Here is an 18,951-nt window from a genome sequence, read left to right as displayed (position 1 = left end):
TAATTCAGTCCTCAGGTTGTGTATTGTGTTGCTAGCAGTTTTGAATTTTCCCATTACTATCCCAGTACAGTACTTGAAAGAATGCAATGGGAAATGCAGGTAAAACTTTCAAGCTACTAAGACCTTACATGGGAAACCTTGAGATAACTGGGTGTAAGGTGTAAATCAACAACAGTGGTAATATAATGATGTTCAACAGATTGTCAGGGCAAGATTAGTTTCATGTGTTCTTTCTAGAAAAATTCCAATCACGCACTGGTTTTTATGTAAGGTGTTTATGACAGTACTTTCACTCTATCCGTAAGAGTGAGTGAAGAAACAGCCAACACGTGTTTCACCCCTTTACACAACCATCCGCCTGGGGCTTCCTCAGGGCTGTACATACATTCAAAATTTGCAAAGGAGGAGGGTGGTGTGTATCCCCATGAAAGAAAAGAGGAATGTTAATAAGGTCGGTGAGAGAAAGAGGAAAGAAGAGGAAAGTGAATTTTGTGGAGTAACCGTGAAATGGGTAGGTGGGGAGTTAAGGGGGAAAGAGAGAGAAAAGGCACACAACGACAGAAGTGTATAGTGGTTTAGATCAGTAAGGTACGTCATATTTAAAAGACAGACACATGGGAAAGGCAAAAAAAAACCAACAAGTTTCGGGAATCATACAGGGAGTAATAGTGATATGGGAGATTGAGGAGACAATGAAAAATAAGCCGGGGAATAGGATAGGAGAGAAGGAGACAAGAAGAGAGTAGAGAGATGTGGAGAAGCGTGGCTCAGTGGTTAGAGGCGGCAGACCCGGAAGCTGAGATCGACCGTGGACCAGGGTTCGGTTCCCTGCCTCGGCGGGTCTCGGGCTCAAAAATTTCCACGGACTCAACAATTCTCGCTCTGGTGCCTACTCAACTCACGGGGTCACACTCTGCGACTCTGGGCAATAGCTTGCTTAATCTCCACTACGGCCCCTCGCGGCGGGATGCCTGGCTTTCACCTTGTGGACACCCTGCCGGGGTTTCTCACGGGGGAATACCAGGACGGGTTCCCTAAGCAAGCGCCGGGACGCTCACGGGCAGCTGTGCGCTTTACAAGTCCAGCACATTTACATTTACATTTACAGAGACAGAAGGAGCGGCAGGAGGCATGAAGAGCATATAATATATGTATCATAAATTTACACAAGCAGGTAAGTTACATGAAATACACATGCCAGTCTGAGATTGCATTATACAATCAATTTACAAAAGTAGTTCATATACGTCATATAATGTAGAAGGAGGAATGGTGTGTAATGAACCAGCGGTCATCATCACATGGAGTAGGTTAAAATCACCATGATAGCATGTTCATTAGTTGAAAAAAAGATAATCCATAAATAAAAGCAAATACCCATGAATTCGGTTGGCGAATATTTGGGAGACAAACTAAAACAGTACAGTAGGGTAGAAGGGTATCATTGGATTGAAAGGAGACCGATTTCAGGTTTATGAATTGGATGACAGCGTATTGAGCGTAGATGACGCATTTTAAATGAGGAGGCAAAAGAAAGAGATCTTCATGCATAAGGCGTAGCAGTGGTATTAGAAAGGCATTTTTTTAGTAAAATGTTAATGCGACATATAACATATGATAACGTAAAATAGGTGCCACAAATAACGAATTGAAGGTGAACTATTCAAGGAAAATAAATGGTGTAAAAAAAATAGCGCATTTAACATGGTAAAGAACAGTAGAGTAAAGAACATTTTTGAAATGGGTAGTAGTATATTTACAATGGTAGTTTTCGCGATGTCGGGTCCGCCAGGAAACAGGGTCCGCATCGAGAAGAGAAGGAAGCGAAATTTATTTACACAGGGGAAACCGGTGTTGTGTACTAATTCCATACTGTGGTGGCGCAATATAAGTGAAAGGTAGCACCTCAAGATTGTAAGAATATCTAGTAAACAAGTGATAACATTGTGACATATTTAGGGATAATTTGGTGTTAAAGCATGGATATTCTGGTGTGGCAGCGCAATCGCTATGGTAGCAGATGCCATGGTATTCTAAACAGTGATCATGCGGGTGGTTTAGAGCAAATCTGGGTTGCCCGTCAGTTCCTGAGGCAGATTGCGCGGTTCTATCATGGAATATATCATGCGTTATGTGAGCTCACTCTGACTATGAGCCCAAGTAAAGGCAGTGAAGTTCTTGTGTCACACAAGAAGGCGATATATGGCTTACCGGTTTATAAGCTTAAAGTATAAATCAAGTCGTCTTGGTCAAAAAGGTCCTAAGGATTCTGAATGGGAAATAATAAGAAAGGGGCAGGTAACTGTCAGGTTCGGGGAGGGGAAGTCGGGATTGGATATGTTGTGCAGTGTTATTGGTCATTGGCTAGTCGCTTACCACTAAATAACTGGCATAATGCCGGTCCGCGTTGTTGCAGTCAGTTGTAGTCGATAACTACGGGAGATGATTGGTGGCCATTTTAAATGCCCAGCTGTATGGCTTCCAGTTCACGACTCAGAAGGAAATATACTTGTGGTGTTTGGCGCCATATTGGAAAGGTAGTGGTTTAGTGAGTGGCAATAAAAACAGAGTGAGTAGGTGGAATGGTCCCACAGCAAGGCGTGGGAGAGGGAAAGCAATAGGATGAAAAATATGAAATTCCGTGGGGGAAGGGGGAACCCCTATATTCGTCAGTAATTGCACAGCTGTATGGCTTCTGCTTCATAAATCAGAGGGAAGGCTACTAGTGATGTTGGGCACCATATTGTAATGGTGGTGGTTTGGTGAGTGAGCGATAAGAACAGAGTGAATAGGCAGATTAGTGAGTGATGATAAAAACAGAGTAAGTAGGTGGAATGGTCCCAAGCCCTAGGCGTGAGAGGGAGAGCAATAAGATGAAATTCATTGAATTGCGCGGGGGGACCCTTGTATACGTCAGTGGGTCCTCAATGTCTAATGTCCTTGGTCAATCGTGCACTTGAGTTTCAAGCGGCGGATTGAATAATGCGCCAGCAGGCACATGTACAGAGTGGTATGGGGAGAGTAATTATGTCAATATGTGGGCTAGAGGGATAAAGAAAAGGGGGAGGGGGTGGGGGGTTTTGTGGGAGAAGTGTGTGGGATGTCAGATTAGATAACGGCTTATCATGGTGCCGGAGCACCCCGGTCGGCGCAGGTAGTTCCTGATTCAAGAGGGTGACAGCAACTTCAAAAGTAAGGCTGCATATTGTCAGATCAAAGCAAAGAGCATAAATGCACATATACAAGAGTAAGGTTGCATATTGTTGGATCGAAGCAAAGAGCATAAATGCACATATACATAGTTGTATGGGGACAGTTGCTATTTCAAGTTATTACATATGCATCAAATTGGTTTCTGACTGCGTGGGCAGGCAAGGGCGGAGAAGCTAGGTAGAGCATAGGGGAGAGATGTAAGATAGCAGAGGTACAGCACAATTTCCAATTTAGTCCTGTAGTGCCCTTTTGCACTAGTCTTCTCCCAACCACACATTAATTTCTGCCTCTTTGTTAAGCCCCATGGTCACTCTTTTGAATTTCAGAATGAGTTCACTTTCTCGTCTTCTGAGTTTCTCTTCATGGTCTCTCCCTCTTCTGGTTGAATGGACAATTTCCAGGCCAAAGAAGAGGAAGTCGTTTTTGTGTGGGTGCTTGTCGTGGAAATGCTCTGTGAGTGGATGACCGGTGTGCTTATGTATGTTGTGGTAGTGTTCGTGAATCCGGGTGCGTAGTGGTCGTATCGTGCTCCCAATGTATGGGAGGTTACAAAGGCAGATGATTACGTAGATGGTGAATTTGCTGTTGCAAGCAATCCATTCTTTAATGGTTAATTCCTTTCCTTGTGTTAATGGTACCTGCTTCTGCTCGGTTTGCGAACACTGCAGTTTTTACACATGTGAAATCCTGGTGCTCTGGCTAGGAATGTGGTGATGGCTTTCCTTTTGTACTCAAATTCAGATTTGCACAGAAGGTTCTTGAGGTTGGGTGATCGTCTGAATGTAATTTCTGGATATATTTTGAGATGGTCATTTAGGCTGGGTGTTTGTTGTAAAAAATTCCAGTGTTGTTTCAAGCTTGGTCTTATTTGGTGATGACCATTATGATAGTCTGTAATAAAACAGATCAGGGTGTTACTCTCTTGTTGTCGTTTGGGTAGGAATATTTGTTTGCGTCCAATTTGGGCCACTGTGGCTAAGGTATTGTTTAGTGTATTAGGATCATACCCTCCCTGACTTAGTCTTGACACAATTTCTTGTCCTTTTTTGTTGAATACCTCCTCTTCGCTACAGTTTCTGCGTGTTCTCAGAAGTTCTCCCTTCAGAATCCTTAGGACCTTTTTGACAAAGACTACTTGATTTATACTTTAAGCTTTTTACACCATTTATCTTCCTTGAATAATTCTCCTTCAATTCGTTATTTGTGGCACCTGTTATATATCGCATTAACATTTTACTCCAAAAATTCCTTGAATAATTCACCTTCAATTCGTTATTTGTGGCATATGTTATATGTCGCATTAACATTTTACTAAAAAAAATCCTCTCTAATACCACTGCTACGCCTGATGCATAACGTCTGTTTCTTTTACGCTTAATATGCTGTCATCCAAGGATCACTGACATAATATCGAGGGACATAATATCGACTATCAAAAATATCGGCGACAAAATATCGACAGACAGAGTATCGACTTTGTATCTACAAACAGGTAAGTACAAAAATATCGAGTAAAAAATATCGTTTACAAAAATATAGTTTTTAAAAATATCGACTTTATTAAAAACAATGTTAGATTAAATTAATATTAAAAATGAATTACTAAAATATACTTAAAAATACTTAAATTACCTTATAATAATTAAATAATTAATGATAGTTATAAAAACATTTTTACAATCATATTTGTTAAAATATAAGAATATATAGTGATATAATATAATTAAATAATATCCAATATTATTACCGTAGGATAGCGGAAGTGTAAAAATTACTATTCCTACTCCAGAGAGTGCAACAGTAGGGAAAGCGTTGGATACCGTAGGGGTAAAAATTACTATTCCCACTCCAAAGAGTGCAACAGTAGGGAAAGCGTTGGATAGCGTAGGGGTAAAAATTACTACTCCCACTCCAAAGAGTGCAACAGTAGGGAAAGAGTTGGATAGCGTAGGGGTAAAAATAACTATTCCCACTCCAAGGAGTGCAACAGTAGGGAAAGCGTTGGATAGCGTAGGTGTTAAAATTACTATTCCCACTCCAGTGAGTGCAACAGTAGGGAAAGCATTGGATAGCGTAGGGGTAAAAATTACTATTCCCACTCCAGTGGGTGCAACAGTAGTGAAAGCTTTGGATAGCGTAGAGGTAAAAATTACTATTCCCACTCCAGTGAGTGCAACAGTAGGGAAAGCGTTGGATACCGTAGGGGTAAAAATTACTATTCCCACTCCAGTGGGTGCAACAGTAGGGAAAGCGTTGGATAGCGTAGGGGTAAAAATTACTATTCCCACTCCAAACAGTGCAACAGTAGGGAAAGCGTTGGATAGCGTAGAGGTAAAAATTACTATTCCCACTCCAGTGGGTGCAACAGTAGGGAAAGTGTTGGATAGCGTAGGGGTAAAAATTACTATTCCCACTCCAGAGAGTGCAACAGTAGGGAAAGTAAATACTTCTTATATTATTTAAAAACAGTATAAATTAATATCCATAAAAATTTCATTAAAATTAATTACCAATTTATTATAATATAATAATTAATCAATTAAAATGACAAGTTACAATTAATTTTTACTATTAGTTACCTATTCAAATTAATTACAAATAAACAATTATTTAATTAACAATTAAAAATTAATTAAGAATTAATTCAAATTAAAAACAATTAAATAAATTGAATTATTTAATTAATTATGATGAATAAATTACTTCCCACCCTATTCCCCTATAAACTCACAACCGGCTACAGAAAATAAATTAGTAAAACTAACATAATTAGCAATTAATCAATTAAAATAAATTAATTGGCAATTATAATTTAATTAATTACCCATAAAAAATTAATTTACAATTAATTCTAAAAAAAATACCAATAAATATTTTTACATATTTAATTAATTATAAATAAAGTACTTCCCACCCAATTCCCCTATAAACCCACAACCCGCTACAGAAAATAAATTAGTAAAATTAACATAATTAGCAATTAATCAATTAATTAAAATAAATTGCCAATTAAAATGTAAATAATTACCAAATATAAATTAATTAACAATTAATTAAAAATGAATACTAATATATAAATTTACATATTTAATTAATTATAAATAAATTACTTCCCACCCTATTCCCCTATAAACCCACAACCCGCTACAGAATTAAATTACGCAAAAATTAAAAAAACAAAATTCATTAATTAAAATTAATTATAACATAAATACACGCTTTTCACACATATAATAACAAAACAAACACTATAAAAAAATTGATATTATTAAAAATTCTATAATTTTAATAACCTATATTATATACTTCGATATTTTAACTTTCTATATTTTTAACATTCGATATTACATTACTTACCTTCAAAACGATATTTTTGATGTCTATGTTCTGTCCATTCGATATTTTGTCCAGCCTATATTTTGTACTCGATATTATGTCCATTCGATATTTTGTAGTCGATATTATGTCTGTTTACCGTCATCCAATTCATAAACCTGAAGTCGGTCTCCTTGCAATCCAATGATACCCTTCTACCCTACTGTAGTGTTTTATTTTGTCTCCCAAATATTTTGCAACCAAATTCGTGGGTATTTGCTTTTATTTATGGATTATCTTTTTTCCAACTAACAAATATGCTACCATGGTGAATTTAATATACTACATGTGATGACCGCTGGTTCATTATACACTATTCCTCCTTCTATATTATGTGCCATATATCAACTACTATTTTAAATTGATTGTACAATGCAATCCCATACTGACATGTGTATTTCATTTACATTTAACTTTCCAGCTTATGTAAATTTATGATACATATATTATATTCCCTACATGCTTCCTGACGCTTCTTCTTTCTCTACTCTCTTCTTGTCTCCTTCTCTCCTATCCTCTTTCCCGGCTATTTTTCAATGCCTCCTCAATCTCCCATATCTCTATTCCTCCCCGTGTGATTCCCGAAACTGTTTTTTTTTTTTTTGCCTTTCCTTTTAAATATGATGTACCTTACTGATCTACACCACTGTACCCCTCTGTCGCTGTGTGCCTTTTCTCTCTCTTTCCCCCCTCACTTGCATCCTACCCATTTCTCGGTTACTCCACAAACTAATAAAATTCACTTTCCCCTTCTTTCCTCTTTCTCTCACCGACCTTATTACCATTTCTCTTTTCTTTCATGGGGATACACACCACCCTCCTCCTTTGCAAATTATGAATGTATGTACAGCCCTGAGGAAGACCCAGGCCGGATGGCAGTGTAAAGGGCTGAAACATGTGTTGGCTGTTTCTTCATTCATTCTTACGGATAGAGTGACAGTACTGTCATAAACACCTTACAAAAAAATACAGTGCGTGGTTGGAATTTTTCCAGAAAGAACACATGAAACTAATCTTGCCCTGATAATCTTGTTGAACCTTGCTTATAATAGGGGGTAAGGGGTTTCCCTGTGTCAAGGGCAAAAATACGGCCAGTAAGGGATCGGGATCGCTCACCCCTCAACTCTAGTAACCTAATGATGTGCCTTCTCATATTAAAAAAGTTCTTCTAGCACCTCCTTGGTCAGAGGAGACTCTACCTGAAGTAAAGACCTTAGGATTTCCCATGTCAGTTGTGACTAGATCCCTTAGTCCTGCCTTTTACATAGTATAAAGGTAGAGGGGATATTGGTAGAGGTGTTGGTGGTATTTGTGTTTTGATAGGGCGATGGTATGATGCCCCATGGCAGGTGTGAGTAGCAGGCATTGCTTGTGGTAGATGAGAACATGGCTTGTCTTATATGAAGGTGATAATCTGCCATTAACTGGAGATGTTATTTCTGAAATCTATAGCTCAGTGGCATCTTATCTGATGATTTTTCAGATAATTCAGGGCTTCACATAATATGATGAAAAAAAGTAAGGCTTTTTACAAAAAATGGAGTGTGGAGTTATGTCTTTGATATGTGTTTGATGGAGACTATTTTATACTTGCATATATTGATTGAAAGCAGTTACTGTGAAGTAAGTATGAGCTTCTGTTAGATCATGTATTGACAAAGTCAAGCCATCTGGGTTTAATGTGACAATGTGTGCAAACACAGACAAGGAAACTGATTTTTCAATCCAATAGGACATTAAAGCTAGACATACTGGCGTTGTCAAGACTTGATATTGTGGAGGGTTAATATTGTTGGTGGTATTCATGGAGGTAAAAGTAGTTATATTGTGGTGAAAGAATGATATTACTTGTAGCAAAAATAATGTTGGTTGTGTGGCACTGGTAGTTGTGGTTAATCTTTTGGTCGTTGTAGGTGGTGATTCCTTTGGTGGTTGAGGTATTGCTGATGATGGTAGTGTACTTAGTGGTATTGATATCGTCTGGTGGTGTTAGTACTCATGGTTTTGTTGGTGGTATTGATGATGGTTTGGTAGTGGTGGTGGTACTACTGATGATCAAATAGATGTGGGTGGCATTGGTAGTGCCTAGAGGTTGTATGACGATCCATCGGCCGCAATGTCCTCGCGGGCGTTCGCATCGCGGCCAATACATCGCAATGCCACTTACATCAACCATTTTCTCATCGCACGTCGTTGCGCCGCAAATGCGGCCGTGGACGAGGAACGCGTGTCACATCGGCGACATTACATCGCGCGACATGACAACGCGATGTTTCACATCAGTTCTGTACCAAGTGTTTCCTTCTATATGTCCGCATCACACGTCGGCCAGATCCACTGACTATTTAAACCGGGAAGCACCCACCGCATCGTGAGTTGATGGGACAGGGTCCAATCATACCTATTCACCTTTTAGTGCACAGCTGAGTTTATGTTTCCCTTCTTCCCCCTTTACCCTCACGGCTCATGTTAGAAAACGTTCCATTTTGGGTTATTGTAAAGTGTGCACGTGGGTCTGCAGTGTTTCCGCGACCGTGGTTTGTTGTTTTGTAATTTTCTGATCTTTAGCTATAGGAAACCCGTGATACCTCACTTGTAGTGGGCATTGAGAGTCTCGTCTTTCCTGGAACACTTTGCTCCATGTTATATGGTGTATTAACATTTCATGTATTTCTATTCCCCGATCATCTGCTACGTTTTTCCATTTGCTGCATTTTTCCATTTCCCGTGTGCAATATCCGCTTCATGCATTCCGTTTTATCTATGGTGTATTAACATCTGCATTTTTACCGTAACATCGCATAAATAATAAGGCATTTGACTGCATTGAAATGGTGTATTAACATCGGTAACCTGTATTTTTGCACTCGATAACTTCGTTGTGGGAATAAGAAATAATAATGTCCGCTTCATGTTTCCATTTCCCGTTCACCTGATGCATTTTTCCATTTCCGTTTCAATTCCCCGATCATCTGCAGAGTCTCATCTTTCATGGAACACTTTTCTCCATGTGATTTGAATTCTGCACTGGATAATGGGCCCTGTTTTGCTCGACTAACCTCAGGCAAATTAAAAGAGGGCTAGTGGTACAGTAATTGTACTGTATCCATCCATGCCCTAGCAGCCACCCATCCATCCATTCATCCAGCGTCACCCACCCATTCACGCATCCATCCATTCATCCACCGTCACCCATCCACCCATTCTTCATTCATGCATCCATCCACCCATAAACACATCAATCCATGCCCTAGCAACCACCCATCCATCCATTCATCCACCGTCACCCAGCCATTCACGCATCCATTCATCCACCATCACCCACCCACCCATCCTTCATTCATGCATCCATCCACCCATAAACACATCCATCCATGCCCTAAGAACCACCCATCCATCCATTCATCCACCGTCACCCACCCATTCACGCATCCATCCTGTAGTGTAGTTCCTATATTCCCAATAGGCTCTGCGCATTGGAATAATATATTCAGCAGTGTAGACGTAGGACTGGGGTTATCTATGTCTCTACTGACTATATTAGACTTAAGTTTTTTGCCAGCTAGCTCAGAGGTCACTAGAAACTTTCTCGAATAAACGAGGAGGAGTTTAACCTCCCTGGATAGACAAGAAGGGATTAGCTTCTGACAACCCTATAAAATGACAACTTTGCTCTCTCAGAATAAGAGTGTATCTCTAGAGTTGTGTGAAAACAATAGACAGCTATTTCACTCAGTCAAATGTGCGTACTTAATTTCACCAGAATGCAGAGAAAAGAAAGACAAGCGTTTTCAATAAAAGGTGTAATTTATTAAGCAGTCTTCTTCCTCATACAAGAGAAATGAATTGCCACAATTGCAATACTCATAGTAAAGTAAAGTGCGTACAGTAAAAGGAGGATTAAGAAATAATACTGTAAAAGCATTGATATGGTTTCTTAGCCATATGATACTTTAAAATAGATAAAATATATACATACTTATATACATTGACTAACGTTCTCAACTGGTGCTTCTGAATACGCCTACCCCGGTGTACCTGACCTAAGCCTAATACGTGGGAAGGAGTAAGTAAGTAGCAGTTTAAGTTAAGTTGGTTTTGCCAAGAATCTAACTCAAGAATTCTCTTTAAGGGTTTAGTCAGCTCCGTACCTGGGTATTAGAAAGCAGGAGGTCTTGTATCTCTCTCTCAGAACTCGATATCCCAGTAACCCGCGAAGGTATCTGGAAACACCGGAGCTGGATTTCTCGGCAGGAGAAAAGACAGCGTCTCTCTCAGTGCGTCAAAAGGGAGGGGCAGCGTCCGTGGGTTCTCGCATCAGCTAGGCTCTCGGGCAAGTAGATAGCTGCTCCCAATACAACCACTGTGTGTTTTCTTAAGGCAACGTTGGTATATTTATACCTGTAAGGTGCCGGGTTTGACGTAAGGCTGGACATAAGACGTCAATGAAGATGTCACTAAGAACTGGCCGTTCTTACAATGCTTTACAGGAGTTCTAGGATGAAATCAAAACAAAGCAAGGGGGATTTCCCAGATTGCTGGTGGTTTGGATTTGTTTAGAGAACTCGTTGTGCTTTCTAGGGGGCCGGGGAAGTAGCCTTGCTTAATGTGACAGCATGTGCTACGACTGAATATGGATATGATTATTATGCCGTTGTATGGATATTATTGATTATAACCGGACAAGGGCATAAAATAGGAATATCGGTTTAGGCTCCTGGATAAAAACACAATACCCATTCCACGATCTAATGTCCATCATTACTAAAACTAAGCAATAGTAAACATATAAAAGTGCATGTGTATTTCAACCCACCCCAAAATACATTTGTTAGCAATTGAAATGGTGCATAGATATACACGAAAATTGATTATAGATACTGTACGCTATTCAAGCAGTGTAATCATTCATTAAAAAGGATGCATATATATATCGGCATGAATGATTTGCGAAATTTACACATGAAATGGCTCTTAATACAGAAAGAAAAGGTCGAGACCATTGCATTAAATATAAATACAGTTGCTGAAAATGTGCTAGCGGATGAGGTAATATATTGTCTCTAGAGTTCCTAAAAATAGAAGCTCTGTTCTCTAAGAATAGTTCTACTTTAAGCAGAGTACATGTGCCAGAAAAAAAGTAAATATTTTGGAATCGGGAAAAAAAATAATTTCGCTTTCAGGGGAGAGAGAAAAATATAGTTCCAAATATGTTCAGTAGCTTTTGTTTATCAAAGCCAAAGGCCGAATTCAGAGTTCAGGGAACGCTGTGTACTAGTTTGCTTAAAAAGTTATTCTTTTTGTTCGGGGGAAAACATCATTTCAGACAGATTCGCAAAAAAGTTGTCTACGGCTTCAGGTGAAAATTCGATTAAGTTCGAAAATGCCGCAACTGTACAGTCGTGAGAATGATTGCTATCATCGATGTCAGGATCAGCAATGCTCACAGAAGGTCGTACCTGGGTGATGTTGCTCTCATCTCGTACTTCACTAACCTTTAATCGCAGTGGTGAAGTCTCAACGAATGCCGTCATCAGAATGGGTAGCCGATGGGGACAACACGATGCATGAGCCGTTACAGGACTTAGCAAAGTATCTGTATCCAATGGTACTGCTGATAGTAGTGTAAGACAGACATCCAACACGCATTCTTCTCCGCATAGCATACATCGAAGCACAGGTAAGATGCAATTCTGCCAGATGGGTCTGAATGAAAGAAACCAGGTCATATTCAGATCTCTTAGCCGGGCTAATCCAAGGACTTTAGTTATGTGGTCCCGATAGCATATAGCTAGGATCGTTTCTTCCATTGTTGCTGGAGTCTTGTCTGCAACTTGGCTTGCCATATTGAAGCAGAAGTATCAAAAATAAAATGCCTGCTGCGAGTCCCAACAGAAGTGGTAGGCCGCCAAAGACAGAATGGACAAAATTAGGAAAAATGCCCAGAACTGTTTGGAAGGGTGTTAACAGTCCCGAAAAAATTGTCTTAAATATATATGGGACACCACTGGTATCAGACATATTTAGGATTTGGCTTAGCATTTCTGCAAAATGCACTGGGCAATTTGATGATAAAAGGGTATGTATCTCTGCTGTTGTCCTTGCAACTTGAAGATCATACGTTTCTTTTGATGACGTCAAGGGCACAGTTGTCTGTAAAAGAACAAACTTCATTCTGCTTAAAGTATCAATTCGAATAGAAGAGATATTAAAAAAGGGCCAATTCTTCGCCTCCGTGTCTGGAGTGCTGTTTGGATACAGTACTTGCATACAGCAAGTGACCATGGAACTAACGCTCACGAGATAAGCTTTTCCTGGCACCATGCCACAACATCTGTGGTCCACTATTAGAATATAGCTCCCGTTAGAAATCCGTCTAAAGAATGGCTCTATTCGAGTTGCAGGTGTGCCATGCTGGTGACATGAAAGGTTATTTGAAGTCCCCTCACAGGCCCCATGCAAGTTAATACCTTGACAAAGAAGTATACCACTTAGTGATCCTTTACAATTGTTACCACTAAGAAATACATTCTGTTCCTTTGCACTATAACATGTGTGTGTGTAAGGTAATTTCCATGATGACTTAATGTACCCTTTACCCAACCTTTCATACTGGCCTGCTGGTATATACTCTTGACAGAATTTAAATTGGAAAGTTGTTATCGGAATTGTTATTATTCCATGTATTATCCATTCAATGACAGGTCTTTCTGACATTGTCAATGGTAATCTCTCAAGTTTTTCAATGCTCAGAATTGTATACTCTGCTCCTTTCCGTGCCAAGCTGATTTGTGTATCAGTAAGGTTAAAGATAGAGAATAGTGACGTTGTGTTGATTAAACGCCAGGGCACGTAGCCTGAACGCAGATTTTGCAACGTCCAGCCAAGCTGTACAATAGACCGCAATTGGGACTGACCGTGTTGTAACATTAGTAAGTCCTGCTCCATTATATCAATAGCAGATGATACAATACTGTCCAGTGAATATATTCTGGAAGACAGAGTCATTAACCCATTGTCCACAACAGAAAGTGTTTTTTCCAAATTGATACGATCAATTTCTCGTATTTTTTCTGCTGTTTCAATTTGCAATATTTTCCAAGCTTCGTTGTATGCTGCGTATACACCGGCCGCTATGAAACGTTTTTGACGCTGTTTGCGTGGTCCCATTATGAAATCACGCAAGTCAGCACCATCTTTAAGTAAAGTAAAGTGTTGCTTAATTTCTGCCAGTGTGGATGTGTGTAGCCATTCGAGGCAGAGTTTTCCTACACTGTATGTTGTAACTATCCCTGGATGTTGTCTCTGGGAGTATCTAGGGTCTGGCCTGGTCAATTTGAACCCCTGTAATTTGTTCAGGAATCTATCTTGACAGCTATTTGTGTCTGTGGGCCAGATCAACCATTTTTTCCAATCAGGATGTGTTCTGTTTTGGTTAAAGATATGGGATACGTCTATCTCAACATCTGTAGTGCTATTACTGTCAGGTGTTGGCTTTGGAATAGACGGTTTGTTTAAGTCTTTAATTTTGGCTAGGCCAAGACAGGTTGTCTGTTGAATGGTGTCATTCAAGAATATAATTTGTTCTGGGATCATGCAGGCTCTAAATAATGATTCTAACCTTGGACCTGTCAATCTTTGGTACCCCAGATGGTTTTTGCTTCAACTTTGTTTTTCCAGAAATCAAAACCAAATGTAGTCATTTTTTCAAAAAATTCTTCTGAATAGATTAATTTAATGTTTGTCAGCATTGTTTACATTCCTGTCTTATTTAACATTTTAAAATAAAACGTTTCTGCATCACTTGTGTTAAACACTGAGAAGTATGGGAATTTCTCGTAAAATGTTTTCGAACTGCCTTTTGGTGGAGTTGCACAATGTTCCCATTGATTATAATTAAAAACATTTCTAGGTTGAGCAGATTTATGCAAATAATGATGTGCAAAGTGCTTGTAGCAGTACATTTCTTCATAATTCGATGAACCCTGTAAATAATCATGTTCTTTACATTTTGCTGACATAACTAAATCTGACATCATATTATTAATACTTTCAAAGCCCCAATCATCAGAAAATGTGCTCGGTTTTACAAAGTCACTTAATGAAACCTTAAACTGGTGTGGATACTTCAAGAGCTCGACCGGGCCATAGATTTCGTAATCTGTATTGTCCCAAGCTACCCCACCGGGTATTGGATTGGCTGTGACATTCACGGATGATAGTTCTCTTTTCTCGATGTGAGATGACTTGTGTGGCTTTAGGACCAAGTTGATGTTCTGACTTGCTGTGTCCATTGTACTGTATTTTCCTTCAATAAAATTTCCCAAACAAAGAACCATGATGAGCCAAAGCAGGAGGAAAAGTACACCTAACACAATCCAAAATTCAATCCATGGAGAAATCAGATAGGTTTCTTTGAGTTGATGAAAGAGTTCTGTTACTTTGTCTTTAAAAGTTTTTGTTGTTGGCTGTTCTTCAGGCTTGCTTGGATCCTCAGAAAAGTCATCGAAATTGATGAAGTAGCCAGATGCAGTTCTGTCAACTGTTGGAATTGCTTCCGGATTTTTATTTGCTTTTGCATCTTTTGTTTCATTAGCATAGTCTGAGGCTACATCGTTGTAGACAGGTGTTTCTTGACGAACTGTTGCAATTTGGGTTTCAAGAGGCACAAGTTCCATGGCATTGTTGCATAGTCCTTTTTTATTCACTGTAGGTTTATCAAATGTGATTAGTCTCTCAGTTTGAACCTCTTGTATTGTAGCAAGTTTTGGTGTTCTGCTACATCTTGGAAGTCTACTGGGCCTACTACTTATTATTGGCCACATGATTGTGATTTTACCAGGTCGATGGATACAACTCGGTTCTCCTTTTTACCAGCAAGGGGCGGTAGTACTACTGATCTTGTTCCGCTGACAGCTAAGACAGGTATTGCTATTCTGTAAGAAGGCCCAAATTCCTTCTTCACCGCTATTTTCTCTCTGACTAGATCCCCAATCTTTGGAATCCAGACAGGCCTTGCTGGGACAGGTGGTTTCTCTTCAGTGGCTGTTGGCTGCTGTTTTAGCTTTATGTTGCTCAGGTCTTTTCTTGTTTCATTTAAGTCCTGAAAAATAGCCAAACGATCTTTGATATCAAAGCATTTTTCTTCTACCACTGAAGTCTGACTATCTAAGTCCTGAATATGCATTCTAGTACCGAACAATAGTTCGTACGGGCTGAAACCTTTTAGAAAATTTCTTGGCAGATTATTAAGACTACGTTGGACACTTGTTAAATGTTGGACCCACCCATCACCCAAACCTAATACCCTTGCCGTTATAGATTGCTTTATGTCTCGTTTTTTTCTTTCCACAATCCCATTTCCCTCAGGATGGAAGGGACAAGAGTACCACAATGCAATGCCCATGCTGGTCATGGCCTCCTTATAAGCTCGAGAGCTAAAAGCAGGACCCTAGTCAGAATGTAGCATGCCAATTGCGTATGTGCCGATATAGACTCGCAAATCTTTTATAACAGTTCTGGCGTCAGCCGAGCGCTGGGGCCACATCCAAATGAATCTCGTGCAGGAATCCACTGCGACCATGATATATTTGTAGTTGCCATCCCTTTTTAAGGGACCACAGTGGTCCAGGTAAACACACGCTAATGGTTTATCTGAGATTAGAAGGGGCGTCTGTGCTGGTCGTTTCACTGTTGATACTTTCATTCTTTGGCATATTTCACATTCTAGAACATAGTTCCTAGTTTGTTTTCTCATGCGCGGCCACCAATATCTGTGTTTTAATAACGATATTGTGGCGGAAACACCAGCATGTGCAGAAGCGAGACCTTCGTGTGCCGCTGTAATTAGTCCTAACCTGTGTTCCATGTTTGGAATTGCCCTATCCCCCACTCCAGGGATTCGAGCAAATGGAACATTATTCGCATCAGTTATGTATGAGTACTTTACTGGAAAGCCTTTCGGGAGTGATTTTATATCATCTTTTACCGTAGCACTGACAGCTTGCATTATATCGCTGTCTATTTTAGTTTTTGACCGGATGATAGCAGCTACGGACAGCTGCCTTCGCGGCCTCATCAGCAAATGAATTCCCCGCAACGTGAACGCCATCACGTTGATGACTCATTGTATGTATCACGTGAGTCTTTTGTAGTTCTTTCTGTAAAAGAACTACTTGTTCCCAAAGCGTTTTATGCTTGATTGTGCCACCTTTTGCATCTTTGAAACCGTTTTGTACCCAGTTCTGCAAGTATTCATTATAAGACTGAACGCAGTAATATGAATCGCATACTATTAGTGTGGGGAATTCGGGATCGGTGTTTTCAAGTGCCATCTTAAATGCTAGTAGTTCAGCTCGCTGAGCTGTAAAATCTCCTAGAGATTGGGTTTGAGTGACCAATGGTCTAAATTTTCCTTCATGCAAACGACCTTTAACAATCGCGCACGCAGCACTGTAAGCTTGTTTACCCCCAACTGCGGGTTGTGCTGATCCGTCTGTATATATTATACAGCTGTAGTGTTCTAGAGGCAGGATTTCGGTCGGCAGTGGACATTCATATTCGTATTGTAGAAATTCTTGTGTTTGCAAATTAGGATCAAATTCGTATACTACGTCTGTTGCAGCAAGAGAATTAACCCATTGTATCCATCTCGGATGTAGTGCTTTAGCATTTGGAATGCTTGATTTGTTACCGCTTATAAGGCTGGTATTGGTGTAACAATTATTATTCGTTTACCTTGTGCTAGGGCTCTTTCTTTTGCTACAGCAGTCTGAACCGCAGTTAGAGTTTTTTCAGTAGAACTGAATTTTATTTCAGCTTGTGTGTACAAATGTGATTTGTAAGCTATTGGTACATTTTCTTCCTCATTAGAGGTCAGGTACGTGAATCCGCATCTTCCTGGGATGACTCGGATTACAAGGTTGCGTGTGTTATCGCGAGTTTGCAATTTTGTTTTAGCTAACTAACTTTGTCCTCCCGTCACCATAGTGGGGAACGGGACCGCCCGCCATAAGGGCGGGGGTCCCGTGGGGGGAATTAGGATGTGCCCGCCACAGTGGCGGGCACATCCTGTAGTTTTAGCATTGTGGCCGGCGGTGCAGTCTGCACCGCCCACCACAATGCTAAAAATGCTTTGTTGCATTTGCATATGCAAAGCGGCAGGCACCGCGCAGTGCCTGCCGCTTTGCATATGCAAATGTGGGGGGGTACCATAGGTACCCCCCATGTGCCCCCGACAGTGTTGGCAACCTGGGAGCCCTGCAGGGGGCCCCCGCAGCAATTCCCGCCTGCCTTTCCGTGGCGGCATTGCCGCCGCGGAAAGGCCTCTACTTGGTGCCATTGTAATATGGCTGGCGGTGTCCATTAGACACCGCCACCATATTAATCCATTACCGCCGCGGTCGCAAGGCGACCGCGGCGGTAAAGCGGCGGACGGTCTTTCCGTCCGCCGCTGTCCCCCCCGCCATCCTAATCTGGCGGAGGGGAAAACGAGAGTGCTTGTCGGGCGGATTGCCCATCATCATAATGGACCCCCTAGTATTGATTGTAAGTTCTTCAGCGTTTTTGGTGCTTGGAGTACAGCACACTTTTCTAAGAAATTGTCTGCTAGGCTTTTGCCTTCACTTGATAATTCATATCCTAAAAACAGGACAGTTAGATGGGCAATTCGTGATTCTTTAAAGATGAATTTGTAACCCTCTGCTGCGAACCCAAGTATTATGGTGTTCAGTCTTTTCAAGTGAGTATCCAAGTCATCATCTGTGAGATAGATGTCATCGACATATGATAATGCCTCATCATCATACATTTGTAGTAACTCTGTTACCCTTGCTGAGAATAATCCTGGGCTATTCTTGAATCCCTGTGGGAGTCGACAGAAATTTACTGTGACCCCATTATTGAGGAAGTCGTCAAGTACCTGCTTTCAGGTGCTATGTTTTGACAAAAGAATCCATTAGAGATGTCTAATGTTCTTTTGGATTTTTTGCGCACGATGTTATTTCATTAGTGCTGCACTGTGTGAGTTTTGTACTGCAAATGTCTTGCAACATGAGTTAAGGTGTCTGTAGTCCAAAACTAGACGATATGAATTGTCTGGCTTGGAGACAGGAAACAAAGGATTGTTCATTTGTGAGGTGCATGTTTCAATCACCCCCTGGTATTCAAGTTGATCTAAGATCTCCCTGACCTGTTTTTAGCTTCTTGCTTAATTGGGTACTGTCTTTGTGCAGTTGGTTGACATTTTAACTGGATTTTATGAGGAGGAGAGTCCTCATCCCATCCTACATGATTTATATTTAATGCAGGAGCTTGGGCTACTGCCCATTTTCTTGCATATGTATATTTTTTATGAATTGGAAT

General features: G+C 40.3%; 1 protein-coding gene across 1 annotated transcript in view; it reads left to right on the top strand.

Moving 5' to 3' along the window:
• Positions 1–424: 424 nt before the first annotated feature.
• LOC144797928 (extracellular calcium-sensing receptor-like) overlaps positions 425–18,951 on the top strand; it is a 63,857-nt gene continuing 45,330 nt past the window's right edge. Inside the window, exon 1 of the mRNA XM_078668729.1 lies at positions 425–511. Within this exon, the coding sequence (XP_078524855.1) occupies positions 425–511 (87 nt within the window). The remainder of the gene's footprint in view (positions 512–18,951) is intronic.

The sequence above is a fragment of the Lissotriton helveticus genome, chromosome 12 (assembly GCF_964261635.1).
Source record: "Lissotriton helveticus chromosome 12, aLisHel1.1, whole genome shotgun sequence".
NCBI classification, from domain to species: domain Eukaryota; kingdom Metazoa; phylum Chordata; class Amphibia; order Caudata; family Salamandridae; genus Lissotriton; species Lissotriton helveticus.
This window is presented reverse-complemented; position numbering and strand designations above follow the sequence as displayed.